This window comes from Mytilus californianus, unplaced genomic scaffold (assembly GCF_021869535.1).
Source record: "Mytilus californianus isolate M0D057914Y unplaced genomic scaffold, xbMytCali1.0.p SCAF_1, whole genome shotgun sequence".
In the NCBI taxonomy this organism is placed as follows: Eukaryota; Metazoa; Mollusca; class Bivalvia; order Mytilida; family Mytilidae; genus Mytilus; species Mytilus californianus.
This window is the reverse complement of record NW_026262581.1, coordinates 33,561,414-33,584,018: the sequence shown is the minus strand read 5'-3', so window position 1 is coordinate 33,584,018 and position 22,605 is coordinate 33,561,414. Positions and strand designations below refer to the sequence as shown.

The following is a 22,605-nucleotide window of genomic DNA, read 5'->3' as shown; positions in this document are numbered from 1 at the left end:
CATGTGTGGGGTTCGAACTCACAACCTCAGTGTTGTCAAGCTAGTGATACATAAGTTGAACTACTCAAAGTTGACCACTCGGCCATCGAGGCCCCCTGGAAGAAATACAAGGGCACATTCATATGTCAAGAGAAACTAACAAAGCACTGACAAAAACGAAAAACGACGTAAACACGATCAAGTCCACAATACACTTCGTAAAAGGTATGCTGGATACGGGTAGGAAGTCTTTAGCATTTAACGAGACAAGAGTTCTTGCAGGGATTCCTTTGCGTAAAGAGAGTTTATCCCTCTACGTACACGTGTATTCTAAGTGAAAATGGAGATTATAAGTCTTAACTTTAGTCAAAGGAGAAGAACAACGGATCATCACGATCACTCTTGTGAACAGAAAGAAATACTATTCGGGAGCAGTCCTAATGTTTGCTTAAGTTTGTGAAGGCATACAAATCATACATACTAAAATACTAGAATACGCGAGTACGTGACTGAATTAAAGTACCTCATTTTAAGCCCGGATTTAAGTATTCGGTTTGTCATTTGATAAAGTCATGCTGATTAGAAGGCACACAGTTTTATCTGCTTTAAAAAACTTTCTGTTTGAATCCGTCCTGGTTTACTTACTACAACCGGAAACTACATGTGACATATACTATAGGTTTCGGTATCGGAATCGACCCCGAACTTGTTAATTATTGGTAATATTAATTATGTGGAAAACAAAAGGCCCTGGAATAGTATAATTTTTAATCAATACTATTGTTCTGTATTAGTTATATGTAAAGTTGAACTCTTTGGCTTTTTTACGTCTTGCAGGCTAACAAATTGGACCTCGTTATTTTAGTAGTTTAAATAAGTACAAACAGTCAATGTACTATATTCTAAAAAAAGGAAATTCAACAACGATCTATGTGATGAGGATGGGCTTCATGAAGTTGAAGTACTAAGAGTGGTATGATTTATCAGGAGCTATTCAGTGTTCAATATTAGAATAGGTGACATTCAAATTGCCAAAAAGTAAGTTTTATATATATTTTTCGAATTTACTCCAATAATTATGTATTTCAATCTTTTTGCATTACATTTCTATCTAGAAACTTTTTGAATTGTTGCATTTTTTTTTTTTTTTTTTTTTTTTTTGAGTTTTTGAGTTTTTCATCCGGTCCTTTTGCTTTTACCATATTGATACGTAAATGTCAAAATACTACAGACAAGAAAGTGGTTAAGCAGTATTAAACACATATTTTAAAGTGTATGCAAAATTATCGAAAATAGTAAAATTTGCAATGTTGTAAGATAACAAAGAAATATGCAATTCAAACAACAAATTTAGATACATAAAAGACATAAAGGTTTTCTTTTCTGTAGCCCCTTCTTGAAAGCCATTACCGAGATCCTGATCATGAAATTTATGGTAAAAGTGTATTCTCATACTGTTTCAGGTGAGAGGCACTGGTTTCCTACAAAGGGACTGCAACAGTGTGAACTAAATATTTACGTTTTAATTCACTATCGTAAATGTAATACACAAAATACACCTTTCAATTTTCACTTTTATAATTCAGTTGAATTATAAAATTTCTGCAATCCAACTTTTTTACACCAAATTTAACTTGGAACTATAGCGTCTTATCCTTAATAAACCGTTCAGAAAATTTGACCTTTTTCTAACTCCTTGATCACTCGCCAAAATGGTTAATACTGTGGCCCATGGCTAATGTTTTACGATATCTACATGTATAAGTAAACAAATTATTTATAATTTTAGAACTTTATACATTATATGTTTCAAATGTAAATTTTTATTACTTTCGTGTTATTTCATGCAATTTATTTGCTTCCCACTTTTTTATACAATAGATAATGATAACAAACACGGAAACCTTTACAAAATAAAATAAAAATAAAAAAAACGAACCGAAACACTGACAGAAGCATTATGATTTGTTCTATTTATGCCGACATCCGTTTCATTATTTTTTTTTCCTTAATGTTCTCTGTTTACAAAATAATGGCAATCCTTTAAATGTTATGAATATATTTATATACTAATTCGGGTATAATTTTACAAATTTTCATTTTCATATGAAAAAAAGGCAAACACCATGGACTGCTTGTGTGAGGGTAAAAATAAGTTATCGGTGGTCTTAAATCAGAGAAGATAAAAAAACATGCAAAACAAGATGTCATGTGGTAAATGGTTATCTGATCCTCATAAAATAAATGATTCTTATGCAACACACCATTTGGAGTCTCAACTTTTGTTGGTTTTGTCGTTCCAGAGTTCCTGGACTTTTTGCCGTTTGAATTAATGCAAGTTTTCACATATCGATGTCTAATTCTGGTATTCCTAGATTTATTTCCTTTAAAATTTACATAATTGTTGTGATTGATGAAAGGAAGCTCTATTTGTTTTTTTTTATTTTAGTTCGTCTTTCCAGAGTTATGGTACTTTTACCGTTTGAATCAATACATGTTTTCCCAAATCGTGCATTAACTCCAATATGATTGGATTGATTTCCTTAAAACTTTATTTTATTGTTAGATAAATAAAAGAAATTCTCTTTCAATTTATTTAATTGCTGGTTTGTCCTTCCTTAGTTACAAGACTTTAATTGTTTCCCCGATTTACAATTCCGATCACGACTTAAATAATGTGCTTGTTTTTGTTAATATGTCTTTTGATTCAGTTAAGCCATTTCAATTGATATTTTATAGTGTGTCTTTCTATGTTGTGATGTTACACTTTTATTCCAGGTTAGGGTGAAGGTTGGCGCCTGTTAAAACGTTTAAACCCGCGGCATTTGTTTGCACCTGTCCTAAGTCAGGAACCTGTTGTTCAGTAGTTGTCGTTTGTTCGTGTGGTTCATAAGTGTTTCTCGTTTTCTCGTTTTTTATATAGATTATACCGTTGGTTTTCCTGTTTGAATGGTTTTACACTAGTCATTTTAGGGGCCCTTTATAGCTTGCTGTTCGGTGTGAGCCAAGGCTCCGTGTTGAAGGTCGTACTTTGACCTATAATGGTTTACTTTTACAAATTGTGACTTTAATGGAGAGTTGTCTCATTGGCACTCATACCACATCTTTTTTTATATAAAATTATTGCATTGATAAGAAATGGATATTGAAGATACTGTGAATTCATTATTATTCGTTGGATACCAATTTTCGTGGATTTTATCGGTACAAGTGAACCACGAATTCAAATGTTCAACGAATTGCAAATTTTCTATAGATTGGTATGCAGACTTTAGCAAACCCACAAAATCAAATATCCACGAAAATACAGGCATTCCTCAATCCACGAAAATTGGTACCCACGAAAATAAATGAATCCACAGTACGTAAGTACTTCTAATTATACACAAAACATGATCGGAATGGAAAAAGAGAAAAGAAGTAAAGTAAAGTCAAAGTGTTACTGCTTTGAATAGGAATCCGATCTAGCATTCGAGTACTTATTCTTGTAGCAACAATACGCTATCATACCTAGGTTATTTTCATTCATTTTGTTTTACAAAGTCATATATGAGAATAAACATCACAGAAACCTCACATTATAATATGGTTGTAATACCAGCTTAATAATAGGACAACCAAATTGACATACGTAGCATATAAGCGTTGGCAATCCGTGATGTTTTCTCTGAATTATACGGATATATTTATTTCTATGTACAACAAGGGTAAATGCCAATGAGTCAGCAACCCAACGACACAAATAACAACAAACTAATCTATAGTCTCAAAAAAAATATAGGTGTCTATTCAATATGTCAAACATTCCCTACAGTCCATAGACCAACATTTGTGAACAACAACAGAAACAATCATTGTTCTGGAATTAATGCATCTATTTTTGATATTCTATCACTGTTTCACTCAACGTTTTATTCAACAAGAGTAACACGGCGAAAATCACTAACAACCCTTCGGGAGCAATTGAGTGAATATCGGTTTGAGTTGAATTCGTGTTGCTTTTCCTTATTTCAACAATAATCTAATTTATGACAGATATATTGTCTTCGTTCAATATTTGTTATTTTTTAATCTACAGATCTCGGCGAAGGATATCAACATATCGTAATACACGAGGTGCACGCATATGTTATCTTCCTCAAACTAATGCTTATGTGTTATTTATTCAATTTCTGTCGTGTTGTCATTACATTTTGAATGTACAACTAATTATATATAAGACAAAAAAAGGCTAAACACTAATCAAGAATGACAAAATATGGAACATGTATATTACATGTCGTGATTTTACAATAAAACTGCGAGGTTATTGTAAAATTAAATCAAAACAGAAATGAACATTAAATTTAAAAGGAGTAAAATTAATCAACAAATGTTTTAATCAATATATGAATCTGTGTTACTGACATTCTCTAATTTGCAGTAATGAAATAAGAATAAAATCTGTTTTAAGGCCCCAATGCCTTCTTTCTTGCTAATATCTAGAAACCCGGATGTTTTAAACTGCAATGTGCGGTAAAAGTTAGACGATGTAAAAAGCTGAGAACTATTTTATAGAAATTTGTACTTTGTTTGTGCTTAAACATTGTCTTCCAATAACATTGAGGTGGGCAATCGCGAATAATATGGTTGCGAAATGAGAGAAGTGCACTGGCTTATAATTTCACTAAAAAGAAACCGATTCACACAACGAAATAAAATGCCAACCATACACTTCACCTTACGTTTTTATACCGAGCGTTTTTAGCTAGTGTTGATACATGTATTTCCTTTTTCAAGCTTCGTTCTAAAAAAAACGGACGTTGTAAATTTTAAAGGAACATCTTACATTTGTAACGTGTGGCTTTGATTATGTTTTCAGAAATGATTTAAAAAACATTGATAATGCAAAGAAACAAAATAACGTAATTATATATACATGTAGCTGATTTCGACAGGTACAGTTACTCTGTCACATCCCATAAAGTTGTCATTTATTTCCTGTTCTTAAGGAATTAAATCCTCGTCCAAAATGTGTGATTTTGCCCTGCAATTAATTTTTTTTTCATAGAGTCAGTACAAAAGTGGTTAAACAAAACATGGGATGTGCCATATATAAAAAAGAGATGATTTCAGCTTCCCAATTGAGAACTGTCCATTTCTATGTAGCAACATCGCTGGTAGCGCCTGCATATGGAGAATATATCTCCCAGTAGAATTAATATTCCAGCGCTTTCATTTCCTGTCATGATTTCCTTGATAAAGGGTTGCTGCAGCTTACAAGGAAAATTTTGAACCAAGAGTTCCAAGTGGTGAACTTGAAATTATCCCTTCGAAAATTTTACGGACTCCATCACGAGTCGGATGACCGTTTATTAATATGTGATGACGCCGGATATATTCTAATTGTCGTAATCACCATACTGTCCTCTTTTCTTCGAATGGAACCTATTAAATTAGACATATCATCGGGTTTGTGCTTATACTATCAAATCGACGGTTGCCACATGTGGAGCAGGATCTGGAGCACTGGAGATCACCCCTTGTTTTTGGTAGGCTTCGTGTTGGATAGTCTGTAGGTTTCGATATTTTGTTTTTACATTGTTTTTGTTTTTGTGTCGCTTTCCGTTTTCTATGGCTTAGTCAGTTTGTTTTTGACTTATGACTTTGAATGTCCATTTGCATCTTTCTCCTCTCTTTTAAATACAATTTTGTTTTGTTATCGTTTATATCATTAAGAAATTACCGTTGGCACACGCCTTCCTTGATAGACTTAACCACATTTTATCATATATGTATATATATATATATATATATATATATATTAATAATGACGTCATGGAAATAATACACGTTTCACTTGTTAGATTGCCACGACGCTCAAACATCTATTGACGAATTTCTAAGAAAGTTCTATCCAAGGAATATATGACTTTTGTTGTATTTGGCAAAACCATTTGGAATGTTATGCCCTCAGTGCCTTTCAACATTGAACTTAATTTGGCCTTTTGTTATTTTTAAATTGAGCGTCACTGATGAGTTTCTTGTAGACAAAACGCGCGTCTGGTGTACAAAAGTATAAGCATGGTATATTTGCAGAGGTATTTTTCATATAACATTGTCATAAAGTAATGCTTGATTGGAATCAGGATAATGTTTTAATTGATATTTTAAAACCAAGTGTAAATTTTTACTTCAGATGTATATCCGATTGGAAGATATTTGTCTGGTAGCAGGAATCATAGCAACACATGCTTTTATCCAGAACTACACAGTACCTAGAAAATATGGTCCATTATCTAAAATTATTATAAATGAAGAAAGTAGAAGTTTATATATAGGAGGAAAAAATATTCTTCTCCACTTTGATTTGGACCTAAGACAAAAGAATAAAGATATAATTGGCCCTGTCAACGATAGTAAACAATGTAATTCTTTTGACAACTCTTGTATCTATATGAGATACCGAACAGTCAATAACCATATTAGTATATTGAGGTCATTCCGAAACTTCTTGATCGTCTGTGGAACAGCGCGCCAAGGTATATGTTACATGTACAATGCATCTGATATCAATCTTAAACATCATTTTGGTGAATATAAGAAGAATTATCTTGGAAGTGAAAATTCATCCGTCATGCTCGTCACAAACCACACAGATGGTTTTGATATGTTTTTCGTTGGTCAAAGTTATGACGGCAGAAAAGCAGATTACTTTTACAATGAGTTTGCAACACTTGACTTACCATACTCGAAAACGAATTGGAACTTTGGTCATTATGCCGCTCATTCTCATCTCTCAGTATGTGATACCAAAAGGAAAAACTTTAAATTGAAGTTTTTGCTTATTTTTGAAGCTGAAAACTACATTTTTCATGTTTTCATTCGATCAATAAACGATTCAGGAAGCATTTCGTATGAAACAAGAATATCAAAATTATGCAAGGAAAGCAATGATTACGGTTCGTATGAAGAAATGCCAATTTCCTGTAAAACTCCTACAAAGTATGATATTGGAATAGCAGCCCACTACGACGTCGGGCGACAAAAGCTATACATGACGTTTGGTGTGAGAGCATACAATGTTGATAACATTCAAGCCGACAGTACTCAAGGTTCAGTTATTTGTGTCTTCGCGATTGATGAAATGATAAAGAAGTTTGCAAGTGAAGTGTTGACAAAATGTTTTAAAGGAACGCAAACATGGGGGACACCATCATGGCAATGCAATTATACCGCTTGCCCAGTTGCTTCTGCGGTAAACTTATTTATATATATACTTATTTATGCAATATTTGCTTACCCTTGCGGAGCTTTAAAAGTGTAGGCTGATTAGAAAAGATTTGTATTACCTAAAGCTACACTGTTATGCGTTTGCTTGTAGGTTGGTTTGTATTTGAAAAAAAAATAAAATCGACCCAGCGGTGTAGAAAATTAAAACTCTTTATAAATTGCGTCCGAAACGATTTTCTGGATTTAACTTTATCAAGATCGCATAAAGTCAAAGTTTTGTAAGCCAAGAACCGAAACTATTGAACAGCTATTTGACCAAATAAAGCCTTAAAATAATATTGAATCAATCTTAAGTCCTTTGCATGAGGGATTTAAAACCTTAGTTTCTTAATGTTGTCTTGTTATCAGCGGATAATTTCAGAATGGATTGTCATAAATCATGTCAGTACAGAAGTACTGACATCTGAGCTGATTAAATCCTCTCGGGCTGATAGTCCACCAGCAGCGGGATCGACCCAGTGCTGTAAAAATGAATAAATTTCATGCGTCTGAAGCTCTTTTTTGGATTTACCTTTATTTATCTTTCAGTTGTCTCTTTGCGTGTTCTGTCCATAAGGCTCCTTTTAGATGCAGTTGTTCAAGAATAAACATCTACAATTAAAGTAATTCATTTATATTTGGTATTTTATATTTCAGTTCCGTACGCATGTCAAATGGCAGTAATTTGCTCTTGGCAGGTGCATTCGACTTCGGTCCTTATTGTTCAGGATTCCTAGTTTAGCGGACGAAGGTCAGATGTTTCCAGTTGGTATTCCGGTTTCCTCCGAAAAAAAACTGACTGCCATGATATAACTTAATGTGCTGAAGTGGCGTTCAACAATAATCCATCAATCCATCAAATTTTATTTGTTATTTTAGCGACATAAGTTCCACAAGGGTATTGACCTAAGATTATACGAACGTTTTTATTAAAATGGCATAAGCTGTCAAATTCATGTTCACCGATTTGAATCAAATTTTCATATTTGATTTACAATGTATAATATACTAAAACGTATTTCCAAATTACAAACGTCTAAAATAAACAATTAACAATGCATGGAATCGATAATATGTATCAAAATTTCCTGTGTATATTTTTCTAGACGTCATCTAATTAACCATCGGTCATACAAACGGATATAAACATATATATGAATATAAGCAGACAGCAACCACGTGCAAGTTGATTTCTCTAGGTCTGTGTAATTCCATAATGGAGGTTAAAAATTATGTTTCTCATCATTTTTACGGGTATAAGAATTATTTTTGTTGTGACTTGAATCAGTTAACCAAATGGTTCATCCTTGTTTCACTTTCAATGTTGATATTCTTTTCCTTCTAATAGCCGAATACATGCGTAAACCATCTTTAGCTAAGGGTTTAAATTTAAGGTCACATGGATACGAATTCAATGAGGTCGAATTATTCACTTGCAAGTGAATAATTCATCAGCGATGCTTCTTAGCTTATTTTGACAAAATTGAACTAATTTGACTGCTAAAAGCGAATTATTATTTCACTAATTTGAAATCACTTTCATTAATGATTGAAAAAAAAATTATATCTTATTTGTTTTTATATCTCCTATAATATAAATGATGATTTGTAATGTTTATTAAAAAATTTGAAATGTTCGTTTGATGTCAATTTCAGTTTTATATTTTATTTTAAAAATATCGCCCCATTAAAATGTGAGTTAAAATATCTCAGCACAGAGCTGAATACATTAAGTAAAGGTGGCTGCTTTACCATGTTTACAAAAACTCTTTTCAAACGGCATACACAATTTCACAAACTTTACCCTGTCAAGGCATATTTCCAACCCGAATTGTATATTTACGTTTGTGAATCCTAAAATTATCTGAAACATTTGCCACAATTTAAAAGTTAAGCAGATTTGTTATCAGAATTTTATATGTTCTTTTCGTAGGATGAACACAAATAGGTGACATCTTCATTTTACAATGCTAACCAATACTAATAAAATGTTTTTACATATTCCTATAACAACTACATGTAGCACTAGCATGGATATAATTATATTTTCTATTTGATTAACAATAAAAACGTTATAGTAGTACTTGATATCCTAAACTATTAAAAATACTGACGTTGTACTTAAATATTGCTGATATTGTTTCTAAAATATATAGCAAAAACCAATATATTGTTTAATGGACCCTCTGGAAAATTAATCCTGAAAGCTGGAATATGACTCTTAAATAGGGGTTCGCTGCAGTGGGATTTTTATTTCATCAATATACATACATTTTAGCTAAATGAACAAGTCTTATGTCAAAAATTAGGTCTAAATAAGTGGGTTTTAACATTAGTTTAGAAATAAATATAGAAAAAATTAAAAAATTGTGTAGATTAATTAGGATATATTCTATTCATCTTTGATGTTCTTTACAGATATCAAATACTATCTTAAAGATAGAAGATTACCGCATGTTCTTACTAACAAATTGGAGTCATTAACATAAATTGGTTTTCATAAAACATACTTATTTTATAACGTATTAACCGATAAAAAATCTTAAATCAAATACTCATGCTCAAAGTACGTAACCAGCTGATATCAACATCTTGCCTGTTTTGCGTATCGTAAAGTTATCCGTGATTTTAATCAAGGTTGACATGTGCAAGATGAGAAATGGAAGCTCCTATATGCTTCTTATTTGTTTATTTAAATAAACTCGTAGAGACCTAGAAAAGAAAAAAAAAGAAACAACAGATATAAATGTAGGTAAAGATATATTTCCAATTCATTACCTAACACAATTTTGTACCAAAGTTTTATTAATAAATCAAAACATAATGTAGGAAGAAAAGTTAACATCGTGTGGCCAGACGATGCTATATGGAATCGAAGCTCGTGGTGACGGTTTCAGTAATACAGCCGTTTATCAGATCTCCAATGAATTGTTAACCTCTGTTTTGCCACTGATGAATAGTTCTGCAGACATAATTCTTGCTGGAAGTAATACAGGATTTTTAAGAAAGGTAAATGACCATAGCTATGATATAACAAAGAAGAATTGAATATAAAGAATATTGTAGAGCGCATCCTAGAATAATGGAACTAGAGTTATATAAATTATTATATTCAGTTTTAAAGTAACTACTGTTGCTACTTAATTATTGATTCTGTCACTTACATACAGTTAAACAGACGTGAAAGATATCACTGGGATATTTAAACTCATAAGTCAAAGACAAAGTGACAACGCCAAAGCAAAAAACATTAAAAAAACAAAACAAACAAAACAACAGTCTACAAAACACTATAAAGAAAGCTAAAGACTAGAAAACAAGTCAAACAAATCGTTTATCAGGTAATTGCTCGATACAATGTTAAGCCTTTTAAAAGCTCGCCCTGAAATTTGACAGCATAAATATCCAGAAAACCGGATAATTTTTACTTTTAAGCTATATCTAAAAATAGGGAAAATTAATAAGTTTTGGTCAATGAAAAGTGTTACCTAAAAAAATGATTTCAAAACAGAACCAATAAAAACAATTTATTTTTTCTACATCATACTTATACATGATACATCTCTGACAAAAATGTTCGAAATACGTCTTTTTTTATTTTAAATCATGGGTAATGCTATTATCTGTTGTATTTTAGTTGTTAATAAATGCACGTTATATACCAGTGGTATACCCTTGTACTCCAAATGCGCATTTAGCCAGCAAAATACACGTCACTGATGCTCCTATCAAAACATATGGAAGGCTAGATTAAAACAGATTAAAACAGAGGCGAAAGATACCAAAGGGACATTCAAACTCATAATTCGAAAATAAACAGACAACGCCATGGCCAGAAATGAATACTACACAAAACACAACATAGAAAACTTAAGACTGAGCAACACGAACCCCACAAAAACTGGGGTGATCTCAGGTACTCTGGAAGGGTAAGCAGATCCTGCTCCACATGTGGCACCTCTCGAGTTGTTCATGTTAGTACAACCCCGGTGATAAATCTAAATCGGTAGGTCACATTCGAAGAAAAGGGGACGGGATTGCAGTTACGACATTTTGAACATATCCGCTATCATATGTGAAACGCATATTTCATAAATGTCAACCAACTCGTAATGGCGTCTATAAAATTTCCGAAGGGATGATTTCAACTTCACCATTTAGTGTTCTTGGCTAAATAGCTTCCTTGTTGGCAGCAACCCTCTACCAAGGAAAGCATGGTAGGAAATACAAGCCCTGGAACATCGTATCAACTGGGAGATATATACTACGTATGCAGACGCTGCTGGAATGTAGCTGTATAGAAATGGAAAGTTCACAATTGGGAAGCTAAAATCATATCTTTTGTCGTAAAGTTTTGTTTTAACCGACCGTCATTGTCAGTTTCTAGATGTAAGTCAAGATATGAGGCAGACTTGTTTGTATCTGTAATATCTTTTATCTCAAGTTCAATGGCATAGATTAGTCACAAAATTTTGAATTATTTAGATAGAGAACATCATCTGTATAGCGGAAAGTAAAGTTAAAGGATACTGGTAACTTCTTTTCTTTCTTCCTAAGGAGTTCCTTAATGAAGTCAGCCTCATATGAATAAAGGAACAAGTCGGCAAGAAAGGGGGCAGATGGTTCCCATGGGAATGTCGATTGTTTGTTGAAAAAAACGTCATCCTTAAAAAAAAATGCGCCAAATATTGCTAAGGCCATCAATGCCTTGGTAGGTTACGGAGAAAAAAGCCTAAGTCTTTCGATTGATTTTATTCTTAACAAGTAAATTACTATGAATTTGTACATTTTTAACATTTTTTAAATAGATTTTTATTTCTATGTCCGATTCAATTCTACTCAAAATGAACAGATAAGACTTGAAATATATAAACTAACATCTGTTGATTGTCATTTAGAAACATCTGTTACTATTTTTATTAGATACTGTTAACATCGTCAAAAGGTACATCGTACGTCAAATGTGACGTAAGCTGTGACAGAAATATTCCGGTTTGTAATGAAATGGTTCTAGATACACACAGTAACCTCTACCTTTTGACAGGAAACAAGGTGACTAGCTAAATAGCATATGTACAAATTGAAATAGTATTTTACCATAAAAAGATTTGAAATGAATTATAACAGTTTGAACGATATACAGGCTGCGCTGCTTGAACTTTTTATATTCCAAATGGAACCAGTAGAATTTAATTTTCAATTTAATAATTATAAATGATGCATATGAAATGATATCTGATCTTTTTGAATATGTTTTCACATGATAAGTTTTTTCTATCAACAAATGTTAAAACATTAAAGAAAAAATATATTTCTTCAAATGGCTAAATTATTATCTTTAAGAACAAAAAATGTAAAAAAAGGGACGTCTAACGAGACGAAAAAGCACCGATAGCATTATAAGCGGTTTTAAGAGGATAGTAAAATCCAGTGGTTGATATTAAACATTCAGAAAATTCATGCAAAAAAGTTTGACAAACATACCGAACTCCAAGGTAAATTCTGACAAAATCAAAAGTTTTCTAACCAACGGAATGAGTGGAAAAAACAGAAATAATGTTTTCATATTTGATCCAGTATATGATTTTGAATATTAAAACTTCAAGATTTTATAATTCCGGTTGAGAGTTGTAGGTTCTTATGAATAATTACTTTAAATGCTTTTATGTTTATTTTCTTTTTAGGTCACAAAATTGTCAATGACGTCATGCAAATTACACAAGACGTGTGGAGAGTGTGTAACCAGTAATGATCCAATTGGATGCGGATGGTGTTTCGATCATTGTTCTACAATAACCAAATGTCAACTCAATATGTGGCATACTCAATCATGTCCGCCATTTGTTCGGGGTGTAAGTTATCTGCTGCTAATTAAGTATGTACAGCACATATGCAATCAAGTTAAATAGTTAATACATTGACAGTTAAGAATAAATTCGAAGTTGTGTGTCTGAATAGAGTATGACGTCTTTCTACAAGTCTGTATCCTTGTAAACTAGTATGTGAAATATATAAAGCATCTTCAATGCGTCGATACTGGCTGTTCCTTGTGATACATTTTGTTAATTTCAGCTAATTATTTTTTTGATGCGGCTGCAAACTCCTTCAGCAAACTTAACAATAGATTATAAACTCTATCGTGTTGTTTTTGCTACCTCTGATTCACGCACCTATTTGATAATGGAAATAAAAGGATATGGTGTAGCAATTCATGACAATAAATCGTTGCGTATCCATGAAAATACCAAAGCAAAATGAACAGCACTTTATTTGCTGTTTCTTTTTATTATATCAAAGTCACAGTAAAGCCTTCAAACATCAACGGATCAAAAATTACAAGACAATGCCACTTAGCACGCCGGTAGACAAGCAATCCTACTGTACTTGTCAAGTAAATAATTAAGCTGGAACTAAATAAAGTAACCAGTGTATGTAATGTGCGAATCCTAAAATGTCATTTTCACTGTATCCGTGATGAATTTCTGATGTAGAATGATAAATAAACAGGCGACAAATTCATGATTTTTTAATAAAATAACAGATGATATATGATGTGTACTGTTTTTTTAAATTCATGATGTAGGTATGAGATGCGGACGGGTTTTCACCGCGACTACAGCCATCCAGGTGCAAAATTGATACACAAATAGATAAATATTAAGAATAGTTCACGAACAGAGCGTGCAAGAGATTTCAAAGTTGTAGTTATGTTTCATTTGTAGAAAAATTTTCTTTTTGACATAATTATTAATGTTGTATAACTTACAACAGGTTTTGTTATTCAGCTTCTTGATATTGAATCAAATTCCCCTATACTGTTTTCGTTATGCGATTCATGTTTACTGTCGAATAATGATACTAGACTTTCGTATTCACTGTAGAGCGATTCATTTCTAAGGTACATGCGATGCATTTTCACAGAAGGAAATTAATTAATTTTCATTATATAAAGTCTTAATTCAGCCGACTCTCTAACATAATTTATGAAGTCAGAAGGATTGATTATATATGCATACATAGTGAGTGAAAGTTTGAGGTAATATATCAATAAATTCCTTAAAAATTGCATTTATTGCTAATATAGTCAATTCTATTTTTTCTCTAATAATTTGTCCAGATCCAGATCTATATGTAGGATAAAATTTATCCTTTCTTATGACAAACCATCATTTAATACATATATCTTGGAAAGTTAAGCCAATCCACGTCACCGAAAAAGCAACGTTTCTGTTTCGGTCTAAATCTACATCGCATACTAATAAATTAAACGTTATTAGAGCTATTTTCCTAATGCTTGTAGTTTAAAGGTGTGGTTGGCTTGCTTGCTTTGTTTTTATAAATGTTTGCTTTAGCATTATAATTAAGATTGAGCAAACATTTATTCAAACAAACAAAGCAAACAAGCCAACCAAACCTTTAAACTACAAGCATTAGGAAAATAGCTCTAATGGATGCATTGTAGATAATTAAGAGCATTCTCAAAACGATCTTCATTTCACGATTAAATGAGTGGAACGTTTTCATCTTGTACAAACAATTGACGATTTGATGACTGGATAATTGATATTTATCGTGCAATTGTGTATACATCTAATACAGTAAAGAAAGTTCGAGCAACAGTCGAGTCACCTTAATTTAAATTTGAATTTCTTATAAGTTGGTGTCACAAATAAGCAAATACGCAGTTGTAAAAATACAAGGAAATATTGACAACAGTCAGTTATTGTTACATGTTTAAATGGTTCTATACTACGTGGTATAACCGCTGTACAATGATTCCGGACGTTAATCGCTACATCGCGAAGCGATGTTGGTAGTTAGACTGTTCTTATATTTTCACTAAAGACTAATTGACGTAATGTTCAGTTAAGTATTAAATATTTATTAAAACAAAGTTTACTGCTCCTGACATCATTGTATATTATTTATATTACATGAACACCATGTGACTTTTTTTAAATAGACAGGTCTGTGAATTACTTGTAAACATCGCGAAACAAACACTCTGTGTAACTCAAACTTGATTAAACTACAAATAGAGCATACTAGTAGTTGGTCGGCTATTACACTAAATGCGACCGTGTATTTTGTGATTTGTTGTTGTTAAAAATACATAATGCGAATGAGAAACCCGTTGTTTTAATTATTTTTGAAGACATTCACTTTCAAAATCGACCTCAGAATTTTGGCACTGTACGATTCATTCTCTTTGTTTACTTTCTTTAGCACCGTTCGTTGTACATTCTTGTACTGTTCGCTGTGAAAAAGCCTATCAATAGGGTAGAAATACGAATGACACGGCGTGACAAATTTTCAAAGCTTTTTTTAAGCGAGTTCTAAAACTATTAAAGGAACATTCTTCGTAGAAATACGTTATACTCATGAATGTTCTGCTCCAGTAAATTTTCGGATCCATGACAAACTTAAGCTTATAGCAAACTCACCGACAATATTTGAATATGCATGATATGAACGTGGTTATACCCGTGTTTATTCAAGTAAGCATCTACGACTAGCTTGCATTTCAAATTGTAAATATCATCAATATTAAAGTCATTTAAAAACTATTTTCAGTTGTTGCATGTCGAATACATATAAAAAAAACAACAATGAAAATTCATCGCACTTCCAAAAATTCCACATCAGAAATGATTGCACTTACAGTGATAATTCATCGCATCTATAGTTAAATGAATCACATTCAGTTATCAATAATATGGATTCTGCTGCTTTAATTACACTTTTTTGGACTTAAATCCTGTTATTAAACATAAAAAAGTTACATTCTAATGACATTGTGTTAAAACATACATTCAAATCATTTGTTGTGTATTTTCTAAAAGTAAACAAACGCACTTTTTCCCATCATCCTTTATTCTACAATAGACAAACTCGCATACAACAGTGAAAATGAACTAACTGGATTCTTTATATACACTGGTAACGACGAATGGATATTTAAGTATAACTGTAGCATGTTTTATTCATATTTAAGGACTGGTGTTTGTCTATTCTTCTTTTCAGCTTTGATATTGAAAATATCAATATGTTAATGTGACAGTGGTCATTCTTTTTTTTCTAGATTAGCCCAGCGAATGGACCGCTGGAAGGATTAACAAAATTAACTATTACAGGAGAGAATTTCGGTTTGATGGTAAACAATGCTACAGTATCCATTGGAGCTGCATCATGTTTTATTCAGAATATTAATGATACAAGGTACACTTTAATTAACCTTCTTTAAAGTGTTTATTTTATTTTTTAGTGGGTAGAACTAATTGAAGGGGCTTGACTTTGAAAGTCACTGGAATTTATATTAACTGTTTTCATTATTCATTTTTAAACTTCTCTGTAAGAAAGCTGTTTTTTTCAAACTGTTTTATTAGAAAGCATCACTGAATCGGATAATTGCAAACATCTAACAGATTAAAAAAATCATTATCACTGCACCAAGGTCTAAATTTATAATAATGACTTTATTATACATAACCACAGTCATATTTTTATCATTTGATGAAATAAGGACTTTTCTACAAGTGATCATAAAATATTATTGTTTGACAATTTATATAGAAAACATAGATCGAATAAATTATTTATTCTATCTTGTGGAAAATCTTTACTTATGATGATGATTATGATAAGGATTTAATAGGAAAATTGTGTTTAACACATTTTGTTCTCGTAATTTAAATTATGTTTTGTTATCTTTATTCACCCCAGAATAACTTGTCTGACAAGTCGATTAGGATTGCCTGTCCGTGCAGCTGTAAAGGTGAACGTGACTGATTCGACTTCCAAACCTTATAAAATTGATGGAATATCGGAACAAATGGACATATTATTTGAATATACGGTATGTGACATTTTTGTAAATTACTGTTCTTAACAATTTGAGAACATTCAAATTACTAAGGGTTTCCTACCACAGAGTTGAATTGCTATAGTTATATTTTGCATATCTTATACGGTGTAAGCTGTTATAACGAGCATGTTTTTGGTACACCCTTTGAAATGTAAGGCTTAAAATATTTTCAGCATCAAGCGATTGGCGGTAGTCATTCCACAGAAATACGTGTTCTACGCATTTAATCGGTATAAATAATTTATATTTTTGAATCTTTGACTTTCATTTTCTGCAATGAATGTTTTACTTCTTTCATTATATTTTGTATACTTTTTCAGCAATCTTGTATTAAGAGTATCGTCCCCATGAAGGGACCAATATCGGGCAAAACTTTGCTAACTATCACGGGTGATAAGTTTGAAATCGGATCTAACCTTTCTGTGAAGATTGGTAAGAAGCAGTGTGATATTCAAACGTAAGTATATTTTTCTTTTTCTGAATAATGAATGAATATTGTCAGGCAAAATGCGACGGTTTAATTTGTTCCATGCATCTATCAACTCCCACCGGAAAAAATTACCTTTGATGATTCTGACTATTTTTTAACATGTTTAAGAGTTTAGGTACCCATAAGTCATATTACTCCTAACGTAGCTACGCAATTATACATCCTTGGCTTTCAAATATTTGGATTTGAGCTTCATGCTGAAGGTTTTGCCAGATAAGCGCCTAGAACGCACGAAACTTAAAACTTGTTATTTTCATTTTACACTTTTCAGATATTTAAAAGTCATTAGTTAAATCTCATCATTTATAGTATTGTGTCTCATCTAATTTTCTTTGAGGCTTCAAACTTGTTGCATTTGATGTTTAATCGTAAAAAAATGTATGCCAACATACATCGGTTTTGAGATCTTGTCATTAAGAATGATATGAGAGCCAATAAAAAAACTGTCCAAAAATATTTTGCTACTGTAGGTCCTAAGCAAGCAATATTTTAATGTTTTATCAATAACACGTACCAACTGTCCAAGCTTTACAACCTATCGCGTCACAAAACAGAGGGTTTTGTATGACATTTATAAAGGCATCTCTATAAAACATCATGTATTTGTTATCTGCAAATCAAAAGATGAAAATCTAGCATTAAAAGTAATCATTACAGGCATTCTATATTTTAGGGAAAATGACACAGAAATTTTGTGCCTGACACAATCTTGTGGAACATGTGTACAAACGTTTGAAGGAGAAAATCTTGAAATGTCTCAGTGTACGTACAGCGGAGATATTGTAGTAGCGATCGATGGAGCATCATATCAGCCGTTAGAAAACAAGACATTTTGTTACATGCCGAACCCGGAGATTATTCACCAACCATCACGAAATAGTTCTATGATAAGGTATATTTTAAAACAGATAGTATTCGAAATGTTTAACTGACGAGAGAGCTAAAAGGAACCTTTTTGGTCGTCAGAACCTGAAATGAAAGTAGTATCACAGAAAACTTTAAAACAATTAGGGATTGGATGGTACAATCCTACTCTTTTGAACAAAACACTGCAAACAATAGGTAAAAAGCATTTAGTGGAAGAGACAACACGAAAACACCTTTATCGAAATGAATTGAGGTTTGGGCGTTAATAGTCATGTGTCGGAAAAATTTAGGTTATACGATTGTAGACTCAAAGATAAAGATGGAAACAATGCAAAATTACACTGAAAAATTCTTAAGTGTCAAAAATTCATTTGTTTGATACAGATATAAAAAGAAATCAAGTGAAAGCGGTACATGCAACATGTGAAGATACCATTCTATTGATATTTATTTTTTTTAATTTCCCACTGATGTTATATTAAAAACAAATTGTTACCGTTCTTAAAATGTACCTTAAGTTGTCTAACAATATTTTTTCAGCGGAGGTTTAAACATTGACATTTTTGGGAACTGGTTTAATTCTGTTACCAATCACAGTATACTGATAAGTGTAGGTGACGCTAATATAAGTTCGGTAAGTTTAAACATTAATAAATTCATATTCCCTCTATACAAAAAAAAATATAGCGTTCATGGAAAGCTGGGTATTCAGCATGTTTAGTTATGATTTTGTTTTTCCACAAATTTCTTGGTTGCGGAAAATATCTTTGGATTGGATTCATATATTCATTTCCAAAGTTTAATAATATTTTCTATTAATTTTCTTAAATGTTTGGGACAGAAAATAATTTTGACTGGTTTATTCCATTGGGTCTTCATATTATAGTCTTGGAACAAATCATATCAACTGAAAAAGGCTTAAAACTAGCCATCTTTGACTACAAGTACTCTTAGATCGGAATCATGATTTTTGTCTTTTTGAAAATTATTTTTGTATGATTCATGCCGATCTAATGAGTCAAGTCATGTAAGTATTTTACCTCGCCATCTTATCTAGTCTTTTGAATCAAGAGTCTTTAAGGCAGTGGTTAGCATGGAATGTTGTCTGTCATAGTGTCTTCGCTGTGATCGCCATGCTGCAAAGGGGAATAACTATATTTGAGAATTTGTTTGTTACAGTTGACGGTCAAATTTCGGATTTTGTGTTTTTAGATTCTAGTTGCTTAATCAGTATTTATTACTACAGACAATAGAATTTTGACTAAATACTTATGAAAATAAAAAGAGTAGTAATGTATATTGACAATATTAAACAATGTATCATTGAATTGGGTTTTTTTTGCTGATACAAATCCTCTTTCATATTAGCCTGCATTTAAATGACACATTACAAACAAATCTCCAATTTCGTACATAAATGGTAATTTGCTTAATCATTGCTTGCACGGCCAGGGCATATATTGTAAACAAAATGGATTTTTTTAAATTTCTTTTCCATGCATTCCAATGCGACAGTTTTTTATACTATAAATCCTATGAAATTGATATTAGGAGTTACCTCTCTTACACCAATGGACACTATATCTTAGACGGTTCACACTCATGTTTACAATTAAACAAATGTAAACCAAGTAAATTCCATCCATATTACGGACAATATATATGTGCCTGATGTCTTTTATTTATTCATTTTGCATACAACATACTGTTTGTTTTTTCTTTTGTTCTTTTCATATTTTGTTATGGCGTGTTTTTATCCTTACTGCTTGTATACGGTATAGATTGTGTTAATTGATGAAGGCTGTAGGTTGACTTATATATGTTTACATCGTCGTCCGGGTGTATTTTTGTCACACACAAAATATCCTTTTTATTTAAAAGAAATCATCTGGTTAAAGAAATTTTTTTCACCTTAGACTATATTGCATTTAAAATGTAACTAATATGACATCGTTCAATCATCTTCAGGGATTGTAACTGAACATTAACTTTTTTTATTCTTTAAATATTGATTCCAGTCTTGTAGAATGAAGAATTCCGGATCACTTTTGGTGTGTTCTACTCCTGATTTGACATCCGAATTGAACAAATCTGTAGAAGTTATCGAGGGCCGAATGACTGTAATATTAGACAACCATCCAGTCAACTCATTCACACTCATGATTTATCCTGACCCAGAATTAGACTACCTAGATATAGACACTCAACTGAAAGATATTGAAATGAATGACAAACTTTTAGAACTAAAGGTAAATGAAAACTAGTCAAATATATCTGGCTGATAAGTTGTTACGCAAAAGAAACGTGTTTCGTCTATATGAAGAAATCATTAGTGGCGCTTAAATCCAAACAGTTGGAAGGCCAAATCAAGTACAGAAAAAATAACAGCAAAAATTCGAGAATAAAATTGCAAAATATGACAAATATGGCAAAAGTGATTATGCCTAAAATATAGAAATGCCTAACTATTGCAAATTATTCAAGGTTTTGTGAATAGTAAATCTGTAAAAGGTGTTAAAATGACTGTCGCAAGATAGTTCATGTCAATACAGACGTGCTGACTACTGGGCTCGTGATAACCTCGGGGACGTCCACCAGCTGTGTCATCGACCCAGTGGTTTCACAAAGTTACCATTGATACCAGGCTATTTATTTTGGTCCAATAACGTATACAAGTATTTAATTCAAGAATGACTTTTATATTGGCAACATTACGGAGAGTAATATAAAGTAAGTGTTATTTCATAGGTTTTTTGGTTTCAGCCCGCCTGGTTTGCATAAAGCGACAAATGAAAGTATTGCCGATAATTGTCAATTGTCTTTAAGTTTCTATGAAACATTCTCTCTGATACCATTATGTTGATTAAAAAAGCAATTACTGCAATCATCAACTACATAGTGTCGTGTTCCACCTATATCCAATAAAGCAATCGTCCTATTAGTTTGGTTACTATTTACTTGAAATAAGAAAACAAAAACTTTGCATTTACTATCTTTACCCTGTCCATTCAAAATACTGTGTTAAGTTTCCATTTTGACTTTAAAACGAAGGTTATACTTCGGTTTATGTTAAGGTTGTAATCTAATATAATGTTCCGTAATATGTTATGTTAATACTATTATTTGATACTGACAGCCAACTTTATATTAAATTTTAAGTGTGACTCAAGGATATAACTTATGACAAGCTACAAAACAATACAGAAAAGAACTTCGGACGCTTAACATTTATAAATAAATTCATCATAGATACTAGGATTAAAATTTTGTGCACCAGACTCCTGACATCGACCTTATGGTTGTTAATAAACTCATTATAAATTTTAAAAAGTGTTATACATTATAAGAAACACATTGGAAATAATTGGAAACGCTTTGATGTGCAATCCTAGGAAATATATCAATTTATGTGTGCATTTTGTTTCGCCTAATGTACACTTTGTTGCAGTCGGATTAGAGGAATTCTATATATTTAATATCACGCATGTTGTCTGTTCTGTTTGCTATAGTATAAAAAAGGCGAACTATACCAAAGGGACATTCAAAGTCATAAGTCGAAAATAAACTGATGACGCCATGGCAAAAAAAGAAAAAGGCCAACAGATAAACAACACTATTTTAAACACAACATAGAAAACTAACGACTGAGCAAAATGAGCCCCACCGAAAACTGGGGATGGTCTCAGTGCTCCGGAGGGGTAAGCAGATCCTGCTCCACATTTGGTACCCGTCTTGTTGCTCATGTTAATTAGTATAAATACCACATATTCCTTCTTTACTAGAAAATTTCGTTTTTGAAAGTCACTAAAACACATACAAAATAAAAGTAGCATATCATGTTGATACTTAGTCAGATATATAATAACAGTAATTCTAGAATAAGGTCCTTAAGGTTGGGCATATTATAGCATTACATATTTTTTTGCAGGGGCGATATCTGAATTCTGCAGCAAGAAAGGGAGATTATATAATAAAAATAAATGAATCTCGTTGTCCTGTTATGGATCTCCATCAAACTTATCTGATATGTAACCTTTCTAACACAGTTCATATTAAAGATGTGCCACTACTTGTTGAGGTAAATATTTTATCAAACATAATTACAAGAACTCTGCCTGTGATTATAATACAAGTAGCATGTCCTCATATACAA

The 22,605-nt window shown here is 32.0% G+C and overlaps 1 protein-coding gene across 6 annotated transcripts in view; it reads left to right on the top strand.

Moving 5' to 3' along the window:
* Window positions 1–22,605, top strand: part of LOC127718983 (hepatocyte growth factor receptor-like) — a 92,513-nt gene that overhangs the window by 52,027 nt on the left and 17,881 nt on the right. The window contains exons 1-10 of one of the 6 annotated variants that reach the window (XM_052225098.1): window positions 9,756–10,239; window positions 12,154–12,282; window positions 12,915–13,082; window positions 16,313–16,449; window positions 16,954–17,086; window positions 17,416–17,552; window positions 18,259–18,477; window positions 18,993–19,086; window positions 20,471–20,701; window positions 22,381–22,530. The exons of 4 other annotated variants lie outside the window; for them this stretch is intronic. In XM_052225098.1, the coding sequence (XP_052081058.1) occupies window positions 10,090–10,239; window positions 12,154–12,282; window positions 12,915–13,082; window positions 16,313–16,449; window positions 16,954–17,086; window positions 17,416–17,552; window positions 18,259–18,477; window positions 18,993–19,086; window positions 20,471–20,701; window positions 22,381–22,530 (1,548 nt within the window). In that variant the 5' untranslated portion in view covers window positions 9,756–10,089. Of the gene's footprint in view, window positions 1–9,755; window positions 10,240–12,153; window positions 12,283–12,914; window positions 13,083–16,312; window positions 16,450–16,953; window positions 17,087–17,415; window positions 17,553–18,258; window positions 18,478–18,992; window positions 19,087–20,470; window positions 20,702–22,380; window positions 22,531–22,605 lie in introns of those variants that run through there. One more of the 6 variants, XM_052225072.1, reaches the window with a different exon arrangement.